Source organism: Aulonocara sp. 'chitande type north' Nkhata Bay, linkage group LG15 (assembly GCF_057382095.1).
Source record: "Aulonocara sp. 'chitande type north' Nkhata Bay isolate Kocher_YH1m ecotype deep benthic linkage group LG15, A_spYH_male_GT1.1, whole genome shotgun sequence".
Classification (NCBI taxonomy): Eukaryota; Metazoa; Chordata; class Actinopteri; order Cichliformes; family Cichlidae; genus Aulonocara; species Aulonocara sp. 'chitande type north' Nkhata Bay.
In genome coordinates, this window is record NC_141358.1 from 20007028 (window position 1) to 20027485 (window position 20458).

Below are 20458 nucleotides of genomic sequence, written 5' to 3' on the forward strand. Positions count from 1 at the left end.
CTATTCTTCTCTTATTCCAGCTTCCTTGCAGCCTGCGGCTCTTTGCCCTCTGGCTAAATCTTGATCCCCAGCCTCCAGATAATGACAACAGCTGTCCTTGGGGCTTCCATCCAAATACCCTCCACTCCTCCTTCTCCTCCTCTTCCTCACCCCTCCCCACCCAGCAGCCAGCCAGACGGTCAGTCGGTCGGCGGGCACGTTGAGGCTGGGCAGGCATCCATGTGATACATAAACTCAGGGTGGATTTACAGAGGCAAATCATGAAAAAAAAGACTAAGCTGCTAGAGAGAATTTATTCTGGTAGCGAGCTGAGACAGCAATTTCTCTCTGGTACTTAAATTCCTGAAAACATACTTTTTTTATAATCAACGTCTCGCTATTGATGAGGATCTTTGTGGGCGTGTGATTTTAAGCTAAAGTTAGATCAACAGTGGTGGGTTCACATCAGCTAATCTACTCATAACGGTGGGGCTGGTGATATCTAGATATGGACATAAAGGACTGGAAGAGGAAACGAGAGGCGCAGTGTGATTCACTGTTGCAGATTTGCTTGAAGAAAACTGATAAAGCACAAAGAGAAATTATTAGACAAGCAGACATCTAGATTTTAATGATTAAAACCCTGTTTTTAGCATACATATTTTGCCTTTTTTGAACATGTTAAATAAAAAATTTGGAGTCTTTTTGGGTTAGATTATGATTTCTCATATCCTCCCCACACCAGCTGTTTTAGGGTTAGGGGTTAGGGTTAATCTGCTGATTTATATCAGCAGTCGACTTTACTGAGAGGTGGGAGGAACAGCGATCATCAACCAAGCTTACCTTTAGTTTGTACTCCTTCTCCTTGGTAACTTTCGTGAGCAGTTTGGCTTTCTGTCTGGTCAGCGCCTCGATCAGAGAGTCACACTGAGCCACGAGGCAAGCTTCAAACTCCACTCCGTTCTCCTGAAGAAGAAAGACGAAAGCAACAGAAGCAGCACAGTCGTTATGAATTGATTAAAGAAAGTGAACAAGTAATATTAACTCATGAAACCACCATGTTTGGCTTCCCTGCCAAAATAAATCTACATTAAAGTGTTCTGAAGTGAGCATCGTTATGGGTTTGGATCACAAAAGCAAAGCACTGAGACGAAAATAGATCACTTGGCTTGTTTTTCTTCAATTAGCAGCACACTGTTTGTTACCCATTCATTTAGCCCACCACATTATGTTCTATTTTTGCTTCAGCTGCAAAACCACAAATAAATACAGCGTTAATTATTTCAATACACCGCACACAAAAGCAAGCCTTTCATCGTATTTACCATCCATTTGCACAACCATACTCGCCACCATTTTTCCCTCAAGATGCAACACATGAAATTGTGGTTTTGTGTTTCGATTTACTAATATTCCCTGACAGTTAGCAGCTTTGTCTTTGGGCCAGCAAACAGAATGCAATGATAGAGTATAAGCAGACATCTGCAGCTGAAAAGGCTTCATTGCATTACGCTTAAAATTCAAAAACGTTCTTCAGATGATCAAATTGCAAAAGGGTGGGAGAGGAGAGGAAATGCTCAGTGCATGATGGTTGTGTTAGGTTAGCGTTAGTTTATCTTCATATCAGAAGGACACAGAAGGCAGGGCGAGCACGAGAAAATCTGCAAATACAGCAGGGACTAAATCAAAAGCATTGTGAATACAGCACACATAGGCTGGTGGCTGTTTTGAACTTATTATGCAAATCCCTATTTGTGTAACAGTTAAAACAGTTGCATGTCAACATCATTCAAACACTGCTAATTGGAAAATCAAACATGTGTACAACTGTAATTTAGGACCCAAATTCATAATTACTCAGCTATAACTCCAAAGAAATCAAATTAGGTGAACACTAGACGCCAGAGGTTAAACGCAAAGGAGGGAAACTTGCAGCACACAGAGGATAAGAAACATTACAACGTGACGAAGATAAGACTGAGACTATTTAAAAACAGGGAGGGGACGAAGACACGTGCGAAAACAGTCAAGGCAGTCAGAAAAACAGGAAGTCAAAAATGAAGACACCAGAGAAAAAAACTGTTAAATTAAAACCGAAAAAAGCCCAGAGGAGAAACTCACAATAACACAATACAGATAAATGAATTTCAAAATATTAAACTTGGATATGTTGAGTGTTGTTCTTGTTGCTTTTGGCCATTCATTTCCAACAGACTGGAAACTTGTCAGCATATAATTTGAGATGTTTTGTAGCATTTAAGATGTTGATAATTAAGATCCTGTGTCATTTAGTTTTTCCTTCCAGTAGATATAAAAACAGGTTATAAATGAGGTAATGATCCAGAGGGGAGTTTTATCTCCCTACAAAGCCCACTTGATAATGAGATAAGGGTTCAGTAGTGATTTCCAGTCAAGGTTCCTCTGCTCAGTCACTGTTTAGAGCCCGAGGAGCACTGGAGATATTTCTCCTCAATCCTACATTCTACTTTCTCTTTGCCCACCTAGCTCTTTTTTTCCTTGTCTCAGACAGAGCAGAGTAAAGATAAGACTGCTTCTTTTTAAAGCTTAATCCTCTTCATTTTGTAATAAGACTCTTAATGCCCACTCGTGGTGCTGTAGGATATATCAGTGCAGACAGTGTGTAAAAACATGTGTGTGCTTTGTGTGCATGACTGGTAGACGCTGCTGGAGAGATCAGCTGCACGGTAATGCTGTCTAGAGGGAATGCTCACACAAATGCACGTATTTGGATGGTATGTTTTGTTTTTAGTTTATTGATTCTATGGATTTTCTTCTTTGCTGCTGAGTGTCGAGTCCAAATGTTGCTCTGTGAGCTTACTGTACATTACCAGGGAGTTCCCCAAAGCATGATCAATGCAGTCTTAAAACAACAGTAGTAATGTAGAGTAAATTTTGCAAACAATATCTACATGTGCAGAAATGAGCAGACGTGGATATCAGTTGTGGTGCAGTCTGATACAGCCAGACTTCTGTCTCATCATGCTTATGGAGAAACATCTAAACAAAGCATGGAAGCCCTGAAATAGCTTTTTAATAGGCAGTTTGAACATGTTTACCTCTAGAAACAGCAGATTTCAGTAAATTTCCTGAATAACTAAATACATAATCTATCACTGCACTCAGAAACTAAAAATAATTCAAAATGAGGTGCATTTAGAAGGTAGCTTTAAACTAAGGCACTAAGGGGCTCAAAGTATCCATGAAAATATCCTCTACATCATTACGTAAGCACAAGCACCCTGAAGCCACTTCAGAGTCACTTACATCCCCAGTCTTCCTCATTCTGATGCTCAGTTTCAACCTCATCAGTTTAAGATGAGTTCTTGTCATGTGATTAGCTAGCTATATATTTGCATTAATGAGCAGTTCATCAGGTATGTCTAACAAAGTGGTCAGTGAGTGTCTATTTCATCATTAATGGTGGCTTAACAAGTCCAGCACATGCTTTTTAATCTAGTCATTTGCTGTGACGACCCCTTCACCATCCAGAGATCTCTGCTGTGCTTTGTCACGCGAGTCCTGATCAGAGGGCGATGAGCTGCACGAGATGCACCCGAACCTGCTGCGCTCAGCTACAAAAGCTCCTTCGTTCCTGACAGCCACTCTCTGACACTCTCAGGGGAGGATACCCTCTGCATGAAACTGCACTAGCATGCATTTCGGTTTCTTTTGCTCTCCACAGACATCCACCCATCCAACATAGTCTGTAGTGCTGACTTGCTAATAAAGATAAGTCTTACTAACTTACTAGTAAATAATTCCTACTTCCTTAAGGTCCAATTTTGTGTCTCCCATTTCTAGTCAAAGTCTTTGTTCAGTTTGCTTGCAGAGATTTATTATCCTGAGTTTTTTTTTTTATTTGTTTTTTAATGACATTATTTGCCACTTATGATGAAATCCCCAAATTCTGCACTAACAAGCTATTCTATTCTTAAATTCATCCAGGCTATCTTTATGGAGTCGTTAAATCTCTCAGAGATTCATTTTATGCAAACACAACAAAATGAGCTAATACCCAGATGTTTCCAGTGCCAAAGTCAGACATTGTGTATGCCTAATCACACACATGCAGCTGTTGCAGCACTACTTTACCCTATTTATGCATTTGCTCATGACACAGATCAGTCCTTCATTGGCCACAAAACATCACCTGCCAAACATAACGTTCTTGGAGAAACAGAATATCTTATTTTTCTGCTGGAAAAAGTTTCATTCCTCAGAGGAAGGGTAATAGCTGACAGTTCTGAGATTTTTCTGTTCTTACTTCCATACAAAACTTGAAAAAACAAAACAAAACATTGATTTATTCCTATTTCTCAAATGGTCTTGTTTTTGTAACCCCCCAAAAATAAAAATTTGCCTACCACTGATATTTAGATGTGAACAGATCCTTCCTTTTTGTTTTGCCGTTGCATTGCATTGTGGGATACAGTTGCTAATGTTATGGCCCAGTCATACTAGAGTAAAAGAAAGCTGGCAAACTCTTTGCAACTAAGAAAAATCGGTGGTTTCCCAGTGATTGCATTGATTCTTTTCACATTCAGCAAATGAGTGCAAGTAGTTGCAGTGGCCATTGCTCTCATTCGCTCATCCTCTGGGTAATCACTTGGTCATCTAGTTGCCCAGAGTTTGAGTGTGGAAACTTTTGATTACAAAGCACTGGTAAAGATTTGCAATAACTGACAAATGTAGATGGATTGGCAATGCATGGCAACCGATCGGTCGGTGTGCATCAGTTTATCAAAAGACGGGTTGAGATGATGTGAGCTTTGTGGCATGCCACGTTATTCTGCTGGAAGCAGCCATCAGAAGGGTACTTGCATGCTCAATAACAATATTCAGGGTAAGCTATGGTGTTTAAAGGGGTAATTAGGGGTCCAAAGTATGCTGCAAAAATATTTCCCACACCATTAGATCACCAGCAGCAACACAAACCATTGATACAGGGTAGTATAGATTCATATGTTGTGCATTCAGAGATCCCTTTTTGCATAGTTTGGTTGTAACAAGTAATTTGAGTTACTGTTCAAAGCTCGAAGAAGTTTCTTCTCTCAACCTCTGGGCAATCAGTTGGTCACTGTGAGTACTTATGGTCGGTTACTGAATGAAAAAAACATTCAGCATTGTACTAGGAAGTTGATACTAGAAGAAAGCTGATAGGTTTTTGTATCTTTTTGTGAAGAAAACTGCCCATCACTGATGTGACTATCATGCTATTAAGCCATCGTGACAAACCTTTGATCTATACTTGTACCTAAATTTACAGACTGGATTACTAACAGCATATCTTATGTAAAATTAAATGTAAAGGTGTGTTGTTACCTGTATCTGCTGGAGCATGTTTTTGAGTTGAACCAGGAACTCCTTGGCATCTTTAGCTTTGTCAGAGACGCCATTCAGCGCCTGGGAAATCTGACACTGCAGAGACAAACAGAGAAGGAAGATATAGAACGATTAAGATGCCTCAAAAGAAATGTGACCTTTTTACTGATGGATATAGACATTCACTGCTGTACCTCTCTCCTTACGATTTTAACCAAAAATTTCAAATTCAGATTCATCTATCAGTCGATGGATCAACTGAACACTCAGATTCATGATTATTTAGCTTACGGCTAGCTTAGGGTTTTAAAAATAAAAACTCAACTGGAACAAATAAAAATACACTTTCAGATATTTTCTCTGATGATTCTCACATTTTTAGAAACTTATAAAATGCTCTCAATTTCATTTTTTGGGATTCCAAGAGTGCATCTTTTATTTAATGATACTATGACTGCTTAACCCAGTCCAGCTGTTTAACTGCCACATCAGGATATTAGCTGAAAAAAAAAAACAGGAAAATAATAAAATAAAAAAACAGAAAATATTTATACAATCTGAGGAATATACCAGGAACCACTCAGGAACCAGTTCAGTATTTGTATGTGTATCAGTTGTTTGTAATTAAGAAAAAGCAGGACAAAGGAAATACACACTGTTAAACACACACACACACACACACACCAAGCTGTGATGAATCTTCTCTGCTGTGGCTGCAGCCACGTGACCCACCTGCTTACTCCTTTTCTGGATGGTAGACTCATGAATGGACACACACACACACACGCACACACACACACACACACACACACACATGTGTGAGAGAGCTGGAAGGCAATATGAAGGGGGTAGTCTGTCATTTTTGTTACTTTCAGTCATAAATGACAGCTGTATTTGCTAACTCATGATGTATGCTGATTACATGCAAAGAAACTGCTTAACTGAAAATTCGCCTGCGTTTAAATAAATCGATTAGCTCAAGTACAGCTGCAGATATGACAGAAAAGTCTTTACAATCATCATTACTATATTATTTAAGTGCTACGGTTAAGTTTATACGGTGAACCAGCAGCTTTCAATTTATATGACTTGTGTAAACTCTTTGGCTTCCTTCCTTCCTTGAACCCAACCACTGATTTCTCTTTTTGGATGTTTTTATTTACTGACTGTTCACGTGTAAGACTACAGTGTTGGATGCCTACACTCAGATTTTCTCACATCAATAAAAACATGTTTAGGTTAATTTATGCAGTAGTTCCACATGATCTCACAATCAATGATCATGTAGGAGTATGGGTAATGTAAAATTATACAATTCTTTTTCACCGTCCACCCCTCTGCTGTGTGCGTGCTGCTTGGAGTCAGGAGGAGGGACGTGTGGAGGTTATGGTTCACAAATCATCCCAATGCTCTTGTGAAGCTCCTCGTTGCTCCTCACCAAGAGGCCATCTGGCCCAGCAAGCTGTCTGGCCTAAATGCTTGTGTGTGCGTGTTTGTAGATGTGTGTGTGTGTGTGTTTGCATGCCAAGATGCTAACAAGGGGATGACGGATGTGCCATATGAGTGCTGTCCTGGCACATCCCCTCCTCTTATTCGTCCCATCTGGTTCTTCATTCACTTTGACTTCAGCACTTCTGATCAGGTCAACATTCTGCTGATACGGCCATTTTCCGTACATGTGGATATCTTTTTATTCATCATTTCATTTTCTTACCCCCAAAATTAGTGGGTTAAAACAATTATGTGGAGCTGGAATGTATCCCACCCTGCTTTGTCAGTAAGGAAGAAAGACACAAAGAAGGAACGGTACCAGGCCGGGCACAGATTTCTCTGTTAGTATTCCAGAAAAGATGTGGCCAAAAATGCAGCATGAAAAACAACAAAGAACTGAGACAGAAACAGAAACAGACAACTGCCACAAGTTAAAATAAATAAAGAAATCATTGTTCTAGCTGCAAACACAGGTTTGTCTTTTAAAACTGCCCAAAATGCTGAGGATGCTCAGACCAAAAGGAGCATTTTCCTTTGTCTTTAAAATGACTTGAATATATCAATAGTAATCAATCAAAAACAAGCAGACTGCGGGACGGAATGAATCAAATAGAAACAGAGACTCTTGATTATATACAACTACACATATAACACACACAAAACAGGTTGACTAGGTTGTTTTTAAGATAAAAATTTACACCTCCTCCCAGCCATCCATCAATCCATCAGCGTATTATTTCTTTCCTCCCCTATAAACAAAGTTTTTTATGTTTGAAACGGAAACTGTCTCAAACATAAAATGAAGAACATTCTAAAATCCAGTGTTTTCTCAACCCATCAGCATCAGCCCTGACATCCTTCCTTTTCCCTCGATCGCCACTACGGTCTCTGCAGAGTGCTGTCACAAAAAAAATCCAACTATGAATCAGAAAAAACTGCATGCACAAAGGACAGACTCGGAAAATACGTAATCTGTCAACATATGACCATTTTAGTTACTGGATGCAAGATGTTTCTGTGCTGCTTTTGGGTTTCTAATGTGATTACTCAACTAGGATCTGTATTCCAGACTAGTTGTGATATGCAGATATGTAAACTCAAGAAATTCAAATAGGAAAAATGTTCAGATTTCAGCAGATCTAAATAAAGAACACAATTAATACATTGGTGGTCAAAGGTCAGAGAGATCTAATGAATAATGAATAAATGACATTTTAGGAGAGAAGGCCTTTACATGTGATGATAATGGAAAACTGTTCCTGTAGAAATGAATTCATATTGTTGCATTCATTCATGAAAAAAGAAGTACTTGCTTGAGGCCTCTATCAAAAGACCTCGACAGACAAACCCTGGGTGTAAATTGTAAGTGAAGCTCATTTACACTGAGCTCTTCCAGTCATATTGACTTCTCAAAGCATCAGTCAGATATTCGATGTGTTATGCGGACATTGGAAATATGTGAAACAGTGAAGCCACCTTTACTTCTTTATTCCTTCATTAGATTTCAGGTCATATATACTTTGTTTAGTAGTTTTTTTCCTTTACAGTAAACAAGCACATATTGTAGTGAATCTGTCTGCTATGTTTTGTTTGTCTATATTCTCAACTCTCTGTTGTTGCTCTTTGCTCTTATAATGACAAATTTTCTTTTTCTATTGTTTAACATATCACATAGAAATTTTGTAACTGCTAAACTTAACTAAGCTATTGTTTTATTAAATTATCAGGAATTCAGCTGGACACAAGTGTTTTTCTTAGACCAACAAACCAATTTCCTGATATTTATGAGGCGCCTCTTCCCATCGAGGCTGAATATTCTGTCATCACAGTGCACTGGTCTAAATTTGGCTACAGTCATGATGCATCAACCAACAGTAGACTCCAGTAAAACTGGAGTCTCAGAGTTGGAATGTGACAAGTTTGCCCTGCAGGAAAAGGACTTAGTGACTCAGGGAAGAGATTTGGAACAAAAAAGAAATATAGAAACTCATTTTGGAAATGAAAAATGAGAGATGAGGATTAGATTTTATCTCAGCAAGGATCAACACACCTTCAGAGAAGGACTCTACATCCAGAAATCCAATTTCTTCCCTCTGTTGTTTCTTTTGTTCTCCTCCTCTTGACCTTTTTCATCCTTTATGAGTCCTCCAAATGGAAATGTCATTTTTCTTTTTCTCGCTGTCAGCACCCCTCAGCTCTGCTCTCAGAGACAAGTGCTATTATCTCATTATCTTATTATAGGAGCAATGCAGGACCATTCATTTGGTCCGTGACATTCAGAGAAACCAGTGACATTCATGGGGGTGCAGCTGTGTTGGTTTACAGAGAGGTTTCAGCTCAGGATGCAGGGGAAGAGGCATGTTAAATGGAGAAGAACTGCTTAAGAAGCAGCCGGTAACTGCAGAACGTGTGGAAAACTGGAAAAATATTTGAATGTTACAGGGGAAAAAATCCAACCTGGATCTGTGAGTGTAGATATGCTCCACTACAACCAATGTGGGGACACATGAGCCAAGTTTTTCTGTGTAAACAAGATATCTGGGTCAAGACTTCCCGTTTCAGCTGCCAGGCTTTGTTTACAAATGTAGATATATTTATATATATATATGTATAATTTTGAAAGCAATACCCATTAGTTCTGAGACTGCATTTCAGCACGTCCTCTTTTCCTGTCTGCTCAAATGTGACTGGACAATCTTGTACTTTGCTTTTGCAAAGTATTCACATGCAAACATATGTTTATATAAATCAAGTATCACAGGCTTGTTCTCCTCGTATCCAGCTATACCTGGCGTATAGTAGCTTTGCATGACTCACAGATCCAAGCTGGACGTGGGTGCAGTCCCTCGGTGCAGCTCAGCCTTAAAGAGAAATCTCTTTTGAATGGCTCACCAACATATTTGGAAATATAAGCAAATTCTCTGTCTTTGAAATCACACAGATCCAGGGGTATAAAAACTTGACAGATAATACTATAAAATACAGTAACTTTTGACCAAACTTGTACAGGTGATTAACGGTTAAAACTTTAAGTGAAACTGCATGATTTATTCTGTCTGCAAAGATTTCTTCTATCAGATGTGACCAGATCGATTTTTCTAAGTGAAACTCATCTACACTTTGGTCACAGCTGCAAAGACCTCAGGTGAAAGTTTCACGAGCAGACGTGCAGAGACAGCCGATAAATGCAGAAGAAGTTTGAGAGTTTTTCATTTATCCAAACTCTGGTGAAGTTAAGTCAGGTCAGTTTGCCCCAGTGGCTTGAATGTAAAGATACATACAGAGATAATCACAAGCTGGTTTACAAGACTGGTGTTGATTGTTTTTATCCTCATTCTTTGGTTGAATCTCTACCAATGCAAAATAAAATAAAAATCCCAGAATTGAATTAGACATTATGTTTGTGGTGCTTGTTTCTTTAATGCTTTTAAATTTTGTTAATGCTATAGAGACTGCAGTGTTGAGAGAATACACAGGAGAACAATAGGCAGCTCTTAGGCATTTGGCTGTCAGCCGGGGGAATGCTTGATTACGGGGATGACCTTGGCAAAATGACACCCATGGGACATTGAGCAGAGAGAGAGGAGGGCCTGAACCTCCCCTTTTATTTCCCCACCTCCCATTTTATTTCTTCTCATTTGCATTTATAAGCCTTTATATCCTCCTCAATTTCTGTTTTCACTTCCACATGATCATAAATCCTTCAGTAGAGGTTCTAACATTGGGCCACATTTTTAAACTTTAGACAGTTTTCATGCCCATAAAAAGTATATCCTTGAGTGGATCAACACCACACATTTATGCATGCTGCAGCTGAATTCATGCTGACAAATCAAATCGCCTCCTCTTCACTAAAAGCTTTGCTATCTTATGCTCAAAATTTAGTGAAAGAGGTCTCCGGCTTTCTCTTTTCATGTAGAAACACAGCATCACTGCATCTTGAATTAAACATCGGGACTGGTCAATGCACTGCCCTGGTCTTTGGAGATCCCTTGCATAAAGAAAGGAAAAAGTTGCACAGATACCATGTGAAGCGGAGGAGGCAGACTGCGGGGTGAGATTGTCTGCAACCAAGAGCCAGTTCCTGATATATTACAGAAGAAGCAGCCGCCTCCACTCTGAACGTCACAGCTCACACACACTGCTCTGTGCTGGGTGTCACTCATTTACACCACATGGATGAGTAAAAATATTTTTCTGTAGTTTTATATTTGTCTGACACACAAACCACCCACATTATTGCACTTTTATGAGAGTAAAATTCAGTTTAGAGCACTGGACTTTCAGTTGGATTAAAGCAAGCACAGGGGTAGCAGAAGACTTTAGAGGGATGTAGGTTTCTCATCAACAAGATTACCTTTAACAAGGTAAGCCAACCTTTCTTTCATTGCATGGCTGCACCAAGCTAAAAACTGCTGTTCCACATTAATTGGTCTTTCAATCAACTACAAGCTGTGACGAGTGGAAGGAGAAGCACTTTAACAGCAGAGTGAGTTTTGATGTTTCTGCCACTGCCGCTCGTGAGAAGACTGCATCTTACTGCCAAAGACTTCTACCAGCCGTGGATTTTGTCGCTTTTATTTTGACGCCACTGACTCTTGTTTTGTATTTTCTGTCATCAGCTGAAGTTGCTTTCTCTGTTCCTGTGACCCGTTTATTTTGAAGTCCATCAGTAGTGCATTTCTTCTCTTCTGGATTTTCCACACCACCACACTTGATCTACCCATTTTCTTCTCAACTGCCTTTTTTTGTTTTCCCTTCTCACTGTGGAGCTATTTTCCTGTCACACTCAGTTCTCTTTATTTTGTTTCCCTTCAGGCTCCAGTTGTGCCCTTTTTTGTGTGTGTGAACAAACAGTCCAAAAGGAAATACCTCGACACATGACGTATAGAACACTTTTCTACGCCTATCAGTTAGTAAGAAATGTTGGTTTCTTTTATTTCACAATCCTCTTTTGAGCACTAATCTGTTTCGCATTCCTCTAACATACTGTTTTAGAAGAAGAAGAAGAAAGTGTGTACTTTATTGTACTTTATTGAGCCCCGTGGGGAAATTGCTCTCTGCATTTAACCCATTCACTTAGTGAAGCAGTGGGCAGCCATTGGGCGCCCGGGGAGCAGTGTGTAGGGACGGTACCTTGCTCAGGGGTACCTCAGGGTAGCTGTTGGAAGGAACTGTTAATGTTTGCTAAAAAATGAGTTTAAATAGGACGTGACAAAAAACCTCTAGTGGCCATTTGGGGCCAAAAAGCAAGTGAATCCCTGTAGACTACCATGTTAGCAGAAATAAACATCTTTACAGCCTTCTACACAAAGCAGTTTTGCTCTGATGCTAATTTCCACCTTTAAAAACACTGGAAACACTTTTTATATATTAGCATAGTAGCATGGCCACTTTGAGTGACAGTTGGTGAGTGCAGCTGCTGTTCAGCATCACCTGCACTTATTTGAGTCTCTAACTGTACCTTTTGACTCTGTCTGCGTTATTTTGTATTTTTAAATACAACTATCTTAAAGCATATGCATTCCTGCACATTGAGACATATTAACAGCTGTTCACGAAAGCTGTCTGTTTGCAACAGAGCTCCTCTAACTCCACCCCCTCATCCAAATGCTACCAGTACTTACTTAGCACTTAGTTCCTCCTACACCAAGCGGCACATCGGGCAGATCTCCAGCAATGTCAGTCAGTGGCAACTGCTTGAGCTTCGTCCCAGGCAATGTCGACGGTTCTCAGATCCTTCATAAATGTTCAACGCCATGTAATCTTTGGTTGGCCTTGCTTTCGCTTGCCAGTGCATGGGAGCCATGTAATGGCGATCTTGGCCGGGCGATAAGGGGGTAGACGTAAAATATGGCCCGCAAAGTGGAAGCTACTTTCTGCAACAACATTGGCTAAAGGGCGGGTGCCTGCTCTTCGTAAGACCTCTTTGTTCATTATTCGGTCCCGGGAGGAAATTCTAAGGATTCGCTACAGGCCGCGTTGTTGAAGCATGTTCAGGTGTTGAGTAATTGCATTTGTTGAACGGCAGGCTTCACTAGCGTATAGTGCAGTTGGAATGACGATAGAGTTCAATAGTTTGATCTTGACCCTAATATTCAGGGAGATCGAGTTCCAAATTGTTTGGAGACATCGGACGACACCGGCCGCCTTCCCTACTCTGACGTCGACATCTCAGTCACAGATCAAGTCATTGAGATGATGCTGCCAAGATATATGAAATTCTCCACCTCTTCAGCATGTTGTTGGTTGATCATGACAGGAATGCGGACACATGCGTAGCCAACTCGGAGTACCTTGGTCGCTGATTCTTAATCCGACTTTCGTCGCCTCCCTCTGCAGGGCTCAACTCTTTGAGGTCTTCCTGAGTCGAGCCCAGCAGGGCAATGTCATCCGCGAAGATCAAGTCGGTGAGATTACGTGCTTCGTGCCAGCGGACACCAATGCCAGCTTGGTCAACTGATTGTCACATAATGAAGTCAGTTACCAACAGGAAGAGGAAAGGGGATAGCAAGCATCCCTGTCAGACGCCAGTATTGATCTCAAAGAAATCCATGCAGCCGTCATCCATCCGGACGCAGCAGCGGGAGTTGGAGACCACGAAAGGCATCTGCAAACTGCTGAGGGACTCCATAGTGGCGTAGGATAGCCCATAGAGTCGGCCGGTGGACACTGTCAAAAGCCTTCTTGAAGTCAATGAAATTAATAGAAATCTTCCTTTGGTATTCCAATGTTTGTTCAACGATCATGCGGAGGGTGAAGATTTGCTCGACACACGACCGGCCACTCTGAAAGCCAACCTGCTCTTCTCGCAATCGTTCATCCACTGCACGTTGTAGCCGATTCAAAAGAACGAGGCAAAGCACTTTCCCAGGTACCGACAGCAGCGTGATGCCCTGCCAGTTGTTACAGTCATCCAAATCGCCTTTCTTTGGAAGTTTGATGAGGAAGCCTTTTTTCCAATCATCGGGTACATGCGACGTTGACCAGCAGGCGTCTTGTAAGGTGCAGGTTCCAACTGGGGTCCGTCATGCTTCAGCATGCTACCAGTAAAAACAATAAAAGCGAGAGTGTCCACAAGTGGTACATGCAATCTACCATTTAAAGCTTGCAAAACATTTAGGAAACTGTACAACACACGTGCAATTGGTGGCAACAAAGATATGTATGTAGATATATGTAGACATGAGCGGCAGTTACAACTACATTCATTTACTGTTGCTACCACATAAACCAATACAGTATTAAACGGCAGCCTAAAAAATTCTTATTTGCAAATCCACATTTTAATTTGAATAACTGCGTTGCCAAGCAATTTCCATTAACCCTTCACACACAGTTTGGTGGTGTAAAGACCTCTGCTACAGCTGAACAATAAATCTACCCTTCCCTTAGTCTCGTCACCCAGCTGTGTTGCAGTATTAGTAGCTCACATCTGGTGGAGGTCAAAACCAATCTCTTTTCTCCCCTTCTTACTCTCACCCACTATCACCCAGCCTCCCAATCCTCTCCTGCTCTACTACACAGCCATTTAAAGGCTAATACTCTACAGTAAACAGCTACACAGCTGCTGCTATACATCAACACTTCAAGCATGAGCCAAACACTAAATGTCAAAGGCACGGTAAGCTTTAGCCTGGACAAAAAAAACATCTAAATGTGAGGAAAGACAATTACTAAAGATGTAAGCAGCTTTATGTTTGTTTAGTTACTTATGGTATGTAAGAATTGTATTTGTGCTGCTGAAAAATTAAACAAAATGTATTATTGAAACTAACAATGCTTTCAACATTTACGGAAAACTGAACATATTAGATGTGTTCATGCTCAAGTTCTGACACTGACATCTGACACTGCAAAATGGTCAGATGAGTTTCAGCTGAGTGTCATTTAAATATGTTATTGTACCGAGGGAAGCCTAAAGCTGTTGTTTGCTGCCAGCACAGACAGTAAACAACATATAACTGCACTCGATGTTTACATGTTCATGCACCAGTCACTGGTCACTGTGGTTCAACAGAAGTTAATTATGCACCTAATGCATTTACGGTAATTTAGACCAAAGTGGTTGAGTGAGGGCTGTTATACAGATGTGTCGCAGATGTGCAATAGCTGCTGAGCAAGCATAGCGCAGCAGATGTGCTCTGTGCAGAGCAGAAACTACTGTTTAAACTGCTAGATGAGGGCTTTTAATCATCTATGTTCGAAACATAAATATTCAAGGTTCAGTAAATGTGGTCTAGAACAGCCTGATTCATCTCAGTCAGTCAGCTCCTATTACATATTCACAACCTTTTCACAGAGTCTGCCTGTTCTTTCTAAACATAGAATACATGATGTATATGTCAGTGAAAGGCTCAAGGTTATCTTCCACTTCACACTTTTCTTTATCCACTTCTGCTTTCAGTCCATCATGAAACCTCTCTGTTTGCCACCCAACCACAGCACCACACTCCCAAGAGAAATGGAGTCCTCCCCAGAGGTCTCTGATGAACCACATCAGGGATCAGTGGCTACAGCCAGTACTGCTGGCTTTGTTTTATCACCCTGAGTTTTCCTCATGGGCTTAGCTTCTGAGGAAAGAGTACAGAGCCAATAAAAAATGGTGCAGTGCAAAGAACGGCCCCTGTTATCAATTATTGATCAGGGCATATTCCATATTAATAAATGCAAACGGTAGGTAGATTGCTGAGGGCGTAATTTTTGTAAAATGGGTGGAAATTAGGTTTGTTGGGGATAATAACTCTATTAAGGATCATCATGGGATGTACTGTACAGTTTTGTGTGTGAACACTCTGCTACAGAAGAATCATGCAAATGGATGTATGCATGCTGGTGTACACAGATAAGACTCTTCTATGGGCATAAAATCTCTGTCTAATTTATAGCATGTCTTAATGAATGAACATACACTTGTAACCATAGTAACAATGCTCCTTGTTCTACTATAGGATGTCCCCACTTTCCTCAGAAGTCTGGCATCAGCACTCGCTCTGATACCAAAAATAGATTTTTCTCTCTCACACACACACACACACACACACACACACACACACACACACACACACACACACACACACACACACACACAGTGCCTGCTGTGTTAAGGCCAAAGGAGAGGATGTGTTGTAAAGTGTGCATTAACCTACATTTATTGTACAAGTCCTGCAGCACAGCCCTAAGTTACTGTGCCATGGTTCGTGTGCGGACTTTGTCCTCGTGACATTGTTGGGACAGAAATCTTCTCACATAGTCATATTATTGAGACTGAGCTCGCACGAAAGGGATAAACACGCAGTCCCCATGATGTTAACTGTTTATTTCAGACTAGGTTTTAGAGTTACAGATTAGATTAAACATCTTATATCCTCCTAAAGCTTTGCACTCAAGTAATATCTTATAATATTCCCAGATATTGTCTGGGAATATTATAACTGCAGTCATTTTAGCTTTTTTTGATAATCTTAGATTAACTAAATAAATACATGTCAACGCTTTGAGTTCCATCAAAAAGAAAAATGTTTTCCACCAGATTTATCTACATGCTCATTTTAATGAGCTCTATAAGTTAAGAATCCATCAAGGTTAACTCAGGCAGACTTGACATGTTTAAATGTAAAATTACACTGAACAGATATGGACAGAAACACAGTGCAAAGATGAGAAAAAATTCTGATAAATGAGTGGTAGGTTTTATTGAGATTCCTCTTCAAATGGTTCTCTGGGTAAGGCTAAACTTATCATTTTAGGCGTTACTATAAATCACTGCAATGTCCTGATATGTACTGTACTACAAGTGTGTGTGTATGTGTGTGTTAGTGCTGTTGAGCCTGAGGTAAGAGACAAGCAGATCTGACCTGTCATGGTCGGCGAGCTGCCATCGCGAATGAGGTTAGTCAGACACGGCCAGTCGGCACAGATCTGTGCTCACTCTCATTGAATTATCTCATCAGCATCTCCAACAGAAGAAAGCAATTCTTTCTGCTGCCTAAACTAAACTCTTGTAACTGAGCCTGAGACACTGATTCAGATTTATAAGGTGTGTTAAACATTAGACACTCAGTGTCACATTAAGAAAAGCTCTGTCATTTTGTAAAGTGGCAGCGTGTGAGGTTAGCAGCTTTTTCTTACACCCAGGACTAATAGGTTTAACACCTAGCATCATCCTTAAAATCCATACACATTTTTTAAACTTTATTTTAGCTTAGATGTTTAATGAAATTACCTACTGACTCTCTACCTCATTTAGAAAATTTAGGGCTTCTTGTATCGTTTTATTTTAGTTTAGGTTTGAAGCATTTTTTCTAAGAAGTCATCAGCACTAAAAAGGAAATTTATTAGATATTAGTTTAACAAAATGTGATAACGTCCTTTCTCTGTTGGCATCAGTCATGGCAAAAAGAGTCTCCCCTCTATGGTCTCTCACTTATAAATGAATAGTGTATCAGAAAGGTAACTGAAATTGAAACTCTGTTATAGCTCAAATGTCCTCCAACTGTATCATTATAAGAGATCTAGTGTGCGCTCTCATACTAATCCCTACAGTTTTTATGAGTGGTGTATAATATGCTTGCTTTTAAGATCTTGCAAACATTCAGTAAGTGCAGTACAACTATAAATGCAGAGAGTGAAAAGCCCCACAAAATACGACATATGTTACAATAAACAGGCAGCCGGCATCTCTGACAGCGACGTGCTTGTCAAAATGTTTTGTCAGCATCCTGGCAGACGGAAAACAAGCGAGATAAAGTGTTTACTGCCAGTTATTAAATGATGTAACATGAGAGTAACTGAGAATTCTGAGGAGAGGAGGAAAATCAGGGTATAAACTGGAGATGCTTTTAAAATCTGCTCTTGAATGTTAATGATTGATGCCCGTAGATAATCTGTAATAACACATATAAATGCAACAACACAATATGCTTTTATTCTTTCCTAGTGACTCATTTCTGAACTGTGTCACAATTCTGAAGTTATTCAGTCTGAAGCTTCTCAATATTAAACCAGGCACTGATGAGGTTTCCAGATGCGAGGGTCATCACAAACTCCCACCGACACAAACACGAGTCAGTTATATTCTCAGATATTATGCTGATGTATGGATGATGCAGCAGACCTGCAATGTAATACAACATATTACAGATGTTCCAGAGGAGAAAGTGTTTGTGGTTGCACAGACCAACTGTTTGCATTGTCAATCATGGTGATATCAGTGGTGTTACTACAGCAGAATAAATCTACATCATCATTTGCAGTTGGCCACGCACCCACTGCTCCTCTGATTTTGTCACTACACACTGTGTAATGCTAAAGTACAATTTTAAGCAGCTTTAAGATCTCCAGTGCCTATTTGTGCTTACTTACAGTTGGCATATGCACCACCAGCCTCAGAAAAGCCAAAGAGTAAAACTACAAAAGCAAAAAAGGTCTAAAAAGCATTCTGAAAATAAGCTTAGCAGCTGGAAGCCAAACAAACCACCAAACATTTGGCAGTGGTTCAGATCTCACCCCCTTGGTCAGGAATTAGCAGTAGAAGTGAAAAATGTTCCACTTTCATTTTTTTTAATGTTTCTGCTGACATTTTTTATTTCTTTTGATGTGTCTTAAATTCTGGCTTTTGGAAACCTTTCAAACTTCCCCCATCACACTGGCACTGTCCATACTTTCTTCACTTTGCGGGGAAATAAGACAGTAAGTCTAGCAAACAATGATCTCCTCAATCATTTCAGGCTAGAGAGAAAATTCAAATGATTCCTGAAAGATAAGAGTTCTAATGTTTAATTTTGTATCCAATTCACTAAATAAGTCCAGGTGGCCTGTACTTGAGTGATAAGGGGTTAATAAAAGCTGCAGAGATGGGATAAAGCAGAGATGTTCATCATGTTAGTACCCTTCATTAATGCAGTCAGGGTAATGCAACTTTATGCAAGTGTTATGACTCTCTTCCATTTCACTTAGATAGGGACTTCTACTGGCTGAATGTATGTATAACTAACATGGCTGCCAAGTGGAAGGACTTGATCAGATCTAGAGTTTAGATTTGTAGACTTTATTACTCAAACAACAATATCAAAAATCATCTAAAAGAATAAACATTTGATTAAGGTTACTGTGCAGCTGTTTCCCCACCAACCCTTTTTAGCTGCTTACTGTACGTTACCTGAACCTGAAGCTGAACATCCTTATAACAAAAGAAAGATTTGAGGAGGCACAGACTGGTCCACTCTCTTCTCATCACAAATGGAGACAGGGTAGAATCTGTCTCCACCTTCAGGTTTCTGGGCACCCACATCTCCACCAGTCTCACCGGGACCCACAACACCAACATCCTGGTAAAGAGGTCCAGGATCCTGGATCAGAAGCTGCTGCTGGCATTCAACTTCTCCTCAGTGGAGAGTTTACTCTCCTACAGCCTGGGTGTTTGGTACACAGGGGCCACAACTGAGAACAGTTCCTGTCCACTGTCTCAGGAAAACCAGGGACATCTCAGGTGACCCCTCGCACCCGTCCACCACCGTTTGACCCGCCTCTGCTCGGCGTCGCAGGTCAATCAGGTCCCACACCTCCAGACTCACTAACAGCTTCTTCCCCTGGGCCACTCGGACTGTCAAACACTGTCCCCCCACACCCTACCCCTGCCCACCCACCTCACCAATCTAAGCCATGGTCTGAGTAACCCTCATAACTCCGGCCACTCATACACAGACTCTATTCAGACCGAGTCTTTTCTTTGCACAACTTCCAGCTTGTTCTCTAATGTGTGCCTTTCTCTTGATTGCATATATTTCTCCTGTTTGCTATTTATTGCTGTCTACTATTCATAGTTTATTCCGGTACAGTTGGTGTGGAACACCCACAATTTTGTTGTACATGTACAATGAGAATAAAGGTCTATTCTAGTCTAGTCTAGTCATGCTTTTAAAACTAAATAAAACAATCTTGACTGGTCCGTTGATCCATCCATCCACCCCAACATCCCTCTGTTGAGGGCTTTGCTGCTCTAGAGCAGTCACCTTACTTCCTCTTTTGCTCCCTGCAACAATTATTGGGTAAAAGGGTTTTTTTTATTTATGAACATGAATGTCAGATGCTTGAGAGAACAGATTCTGTTCTCATCAACTGCTACTTAAAAACAGTCATTTGTTCATGAATCAGCCAGCACTTATTCTTTTTTTAACCTTAAAAATGGAAGTTGCAATCACTGAAAAACGTTTTGGTGAATAATGTGTTCAGAACAGCTTTTCTATTTTTAATACGATTTAAAAAGCTAAAGGTTTAAATCCATGTGTGTGAAGGCAGCGGTTTGATAAAATTGGGCTGTAAACAATAACAACAACTTAAGACCGAACGCTTTTTTTTTCTGACATATTCAGCAGATGATGACAGAAACATACATTTTAATGAAATTAATGCAGTGCAAAAACATAATCTTAAAAATGTAAAGCAGCATAATTGCAAACAGTATAACTGACTAAACAATAACAGAATACTGTTTCACCTTCTAAAGCTTCACACTTGAGATCTAAAAGGTTTTAAACAAGTCCCAGTAGCATGCCATTTAAAATAAAAATCCAGTGAACTGTAAGGGGAGGCAGATTTTTTTAACTGCTCACAATGCCAAGGGAGCGATGAAATCTCAGTTGTA

General features: G+C 40.2%; 1 protein-coding gene across 2 annotated transcripts in view; it reads right to left on the reverse strand.

The window, feature by feature from the left end:
• Positions 1 to 20458, reverse strand: part of trim67 (tripartite motif containing 67) — a 67316-nt gene that overhangs the window by 37501 nt on the left and 9357 nt on the right. For both annotated transcript variants that reach the window (XM_086264864.1, XM_086264865.1), the window contains exons 2-3: positions 5323 to 5418; positions 823 to 945 (exon numbers count right to left, since the gene is read on the reverse strand). In XM_086264864.1, coding sequence (XP_086120990.1) covers positions 823 to 945; positions 5323 to 5418 — 219 coding nt within the window. The remainder of the gene's footprint in view (positions 1 to 822; positions 946 to 5322; positions 5419 to 20458) is intronic.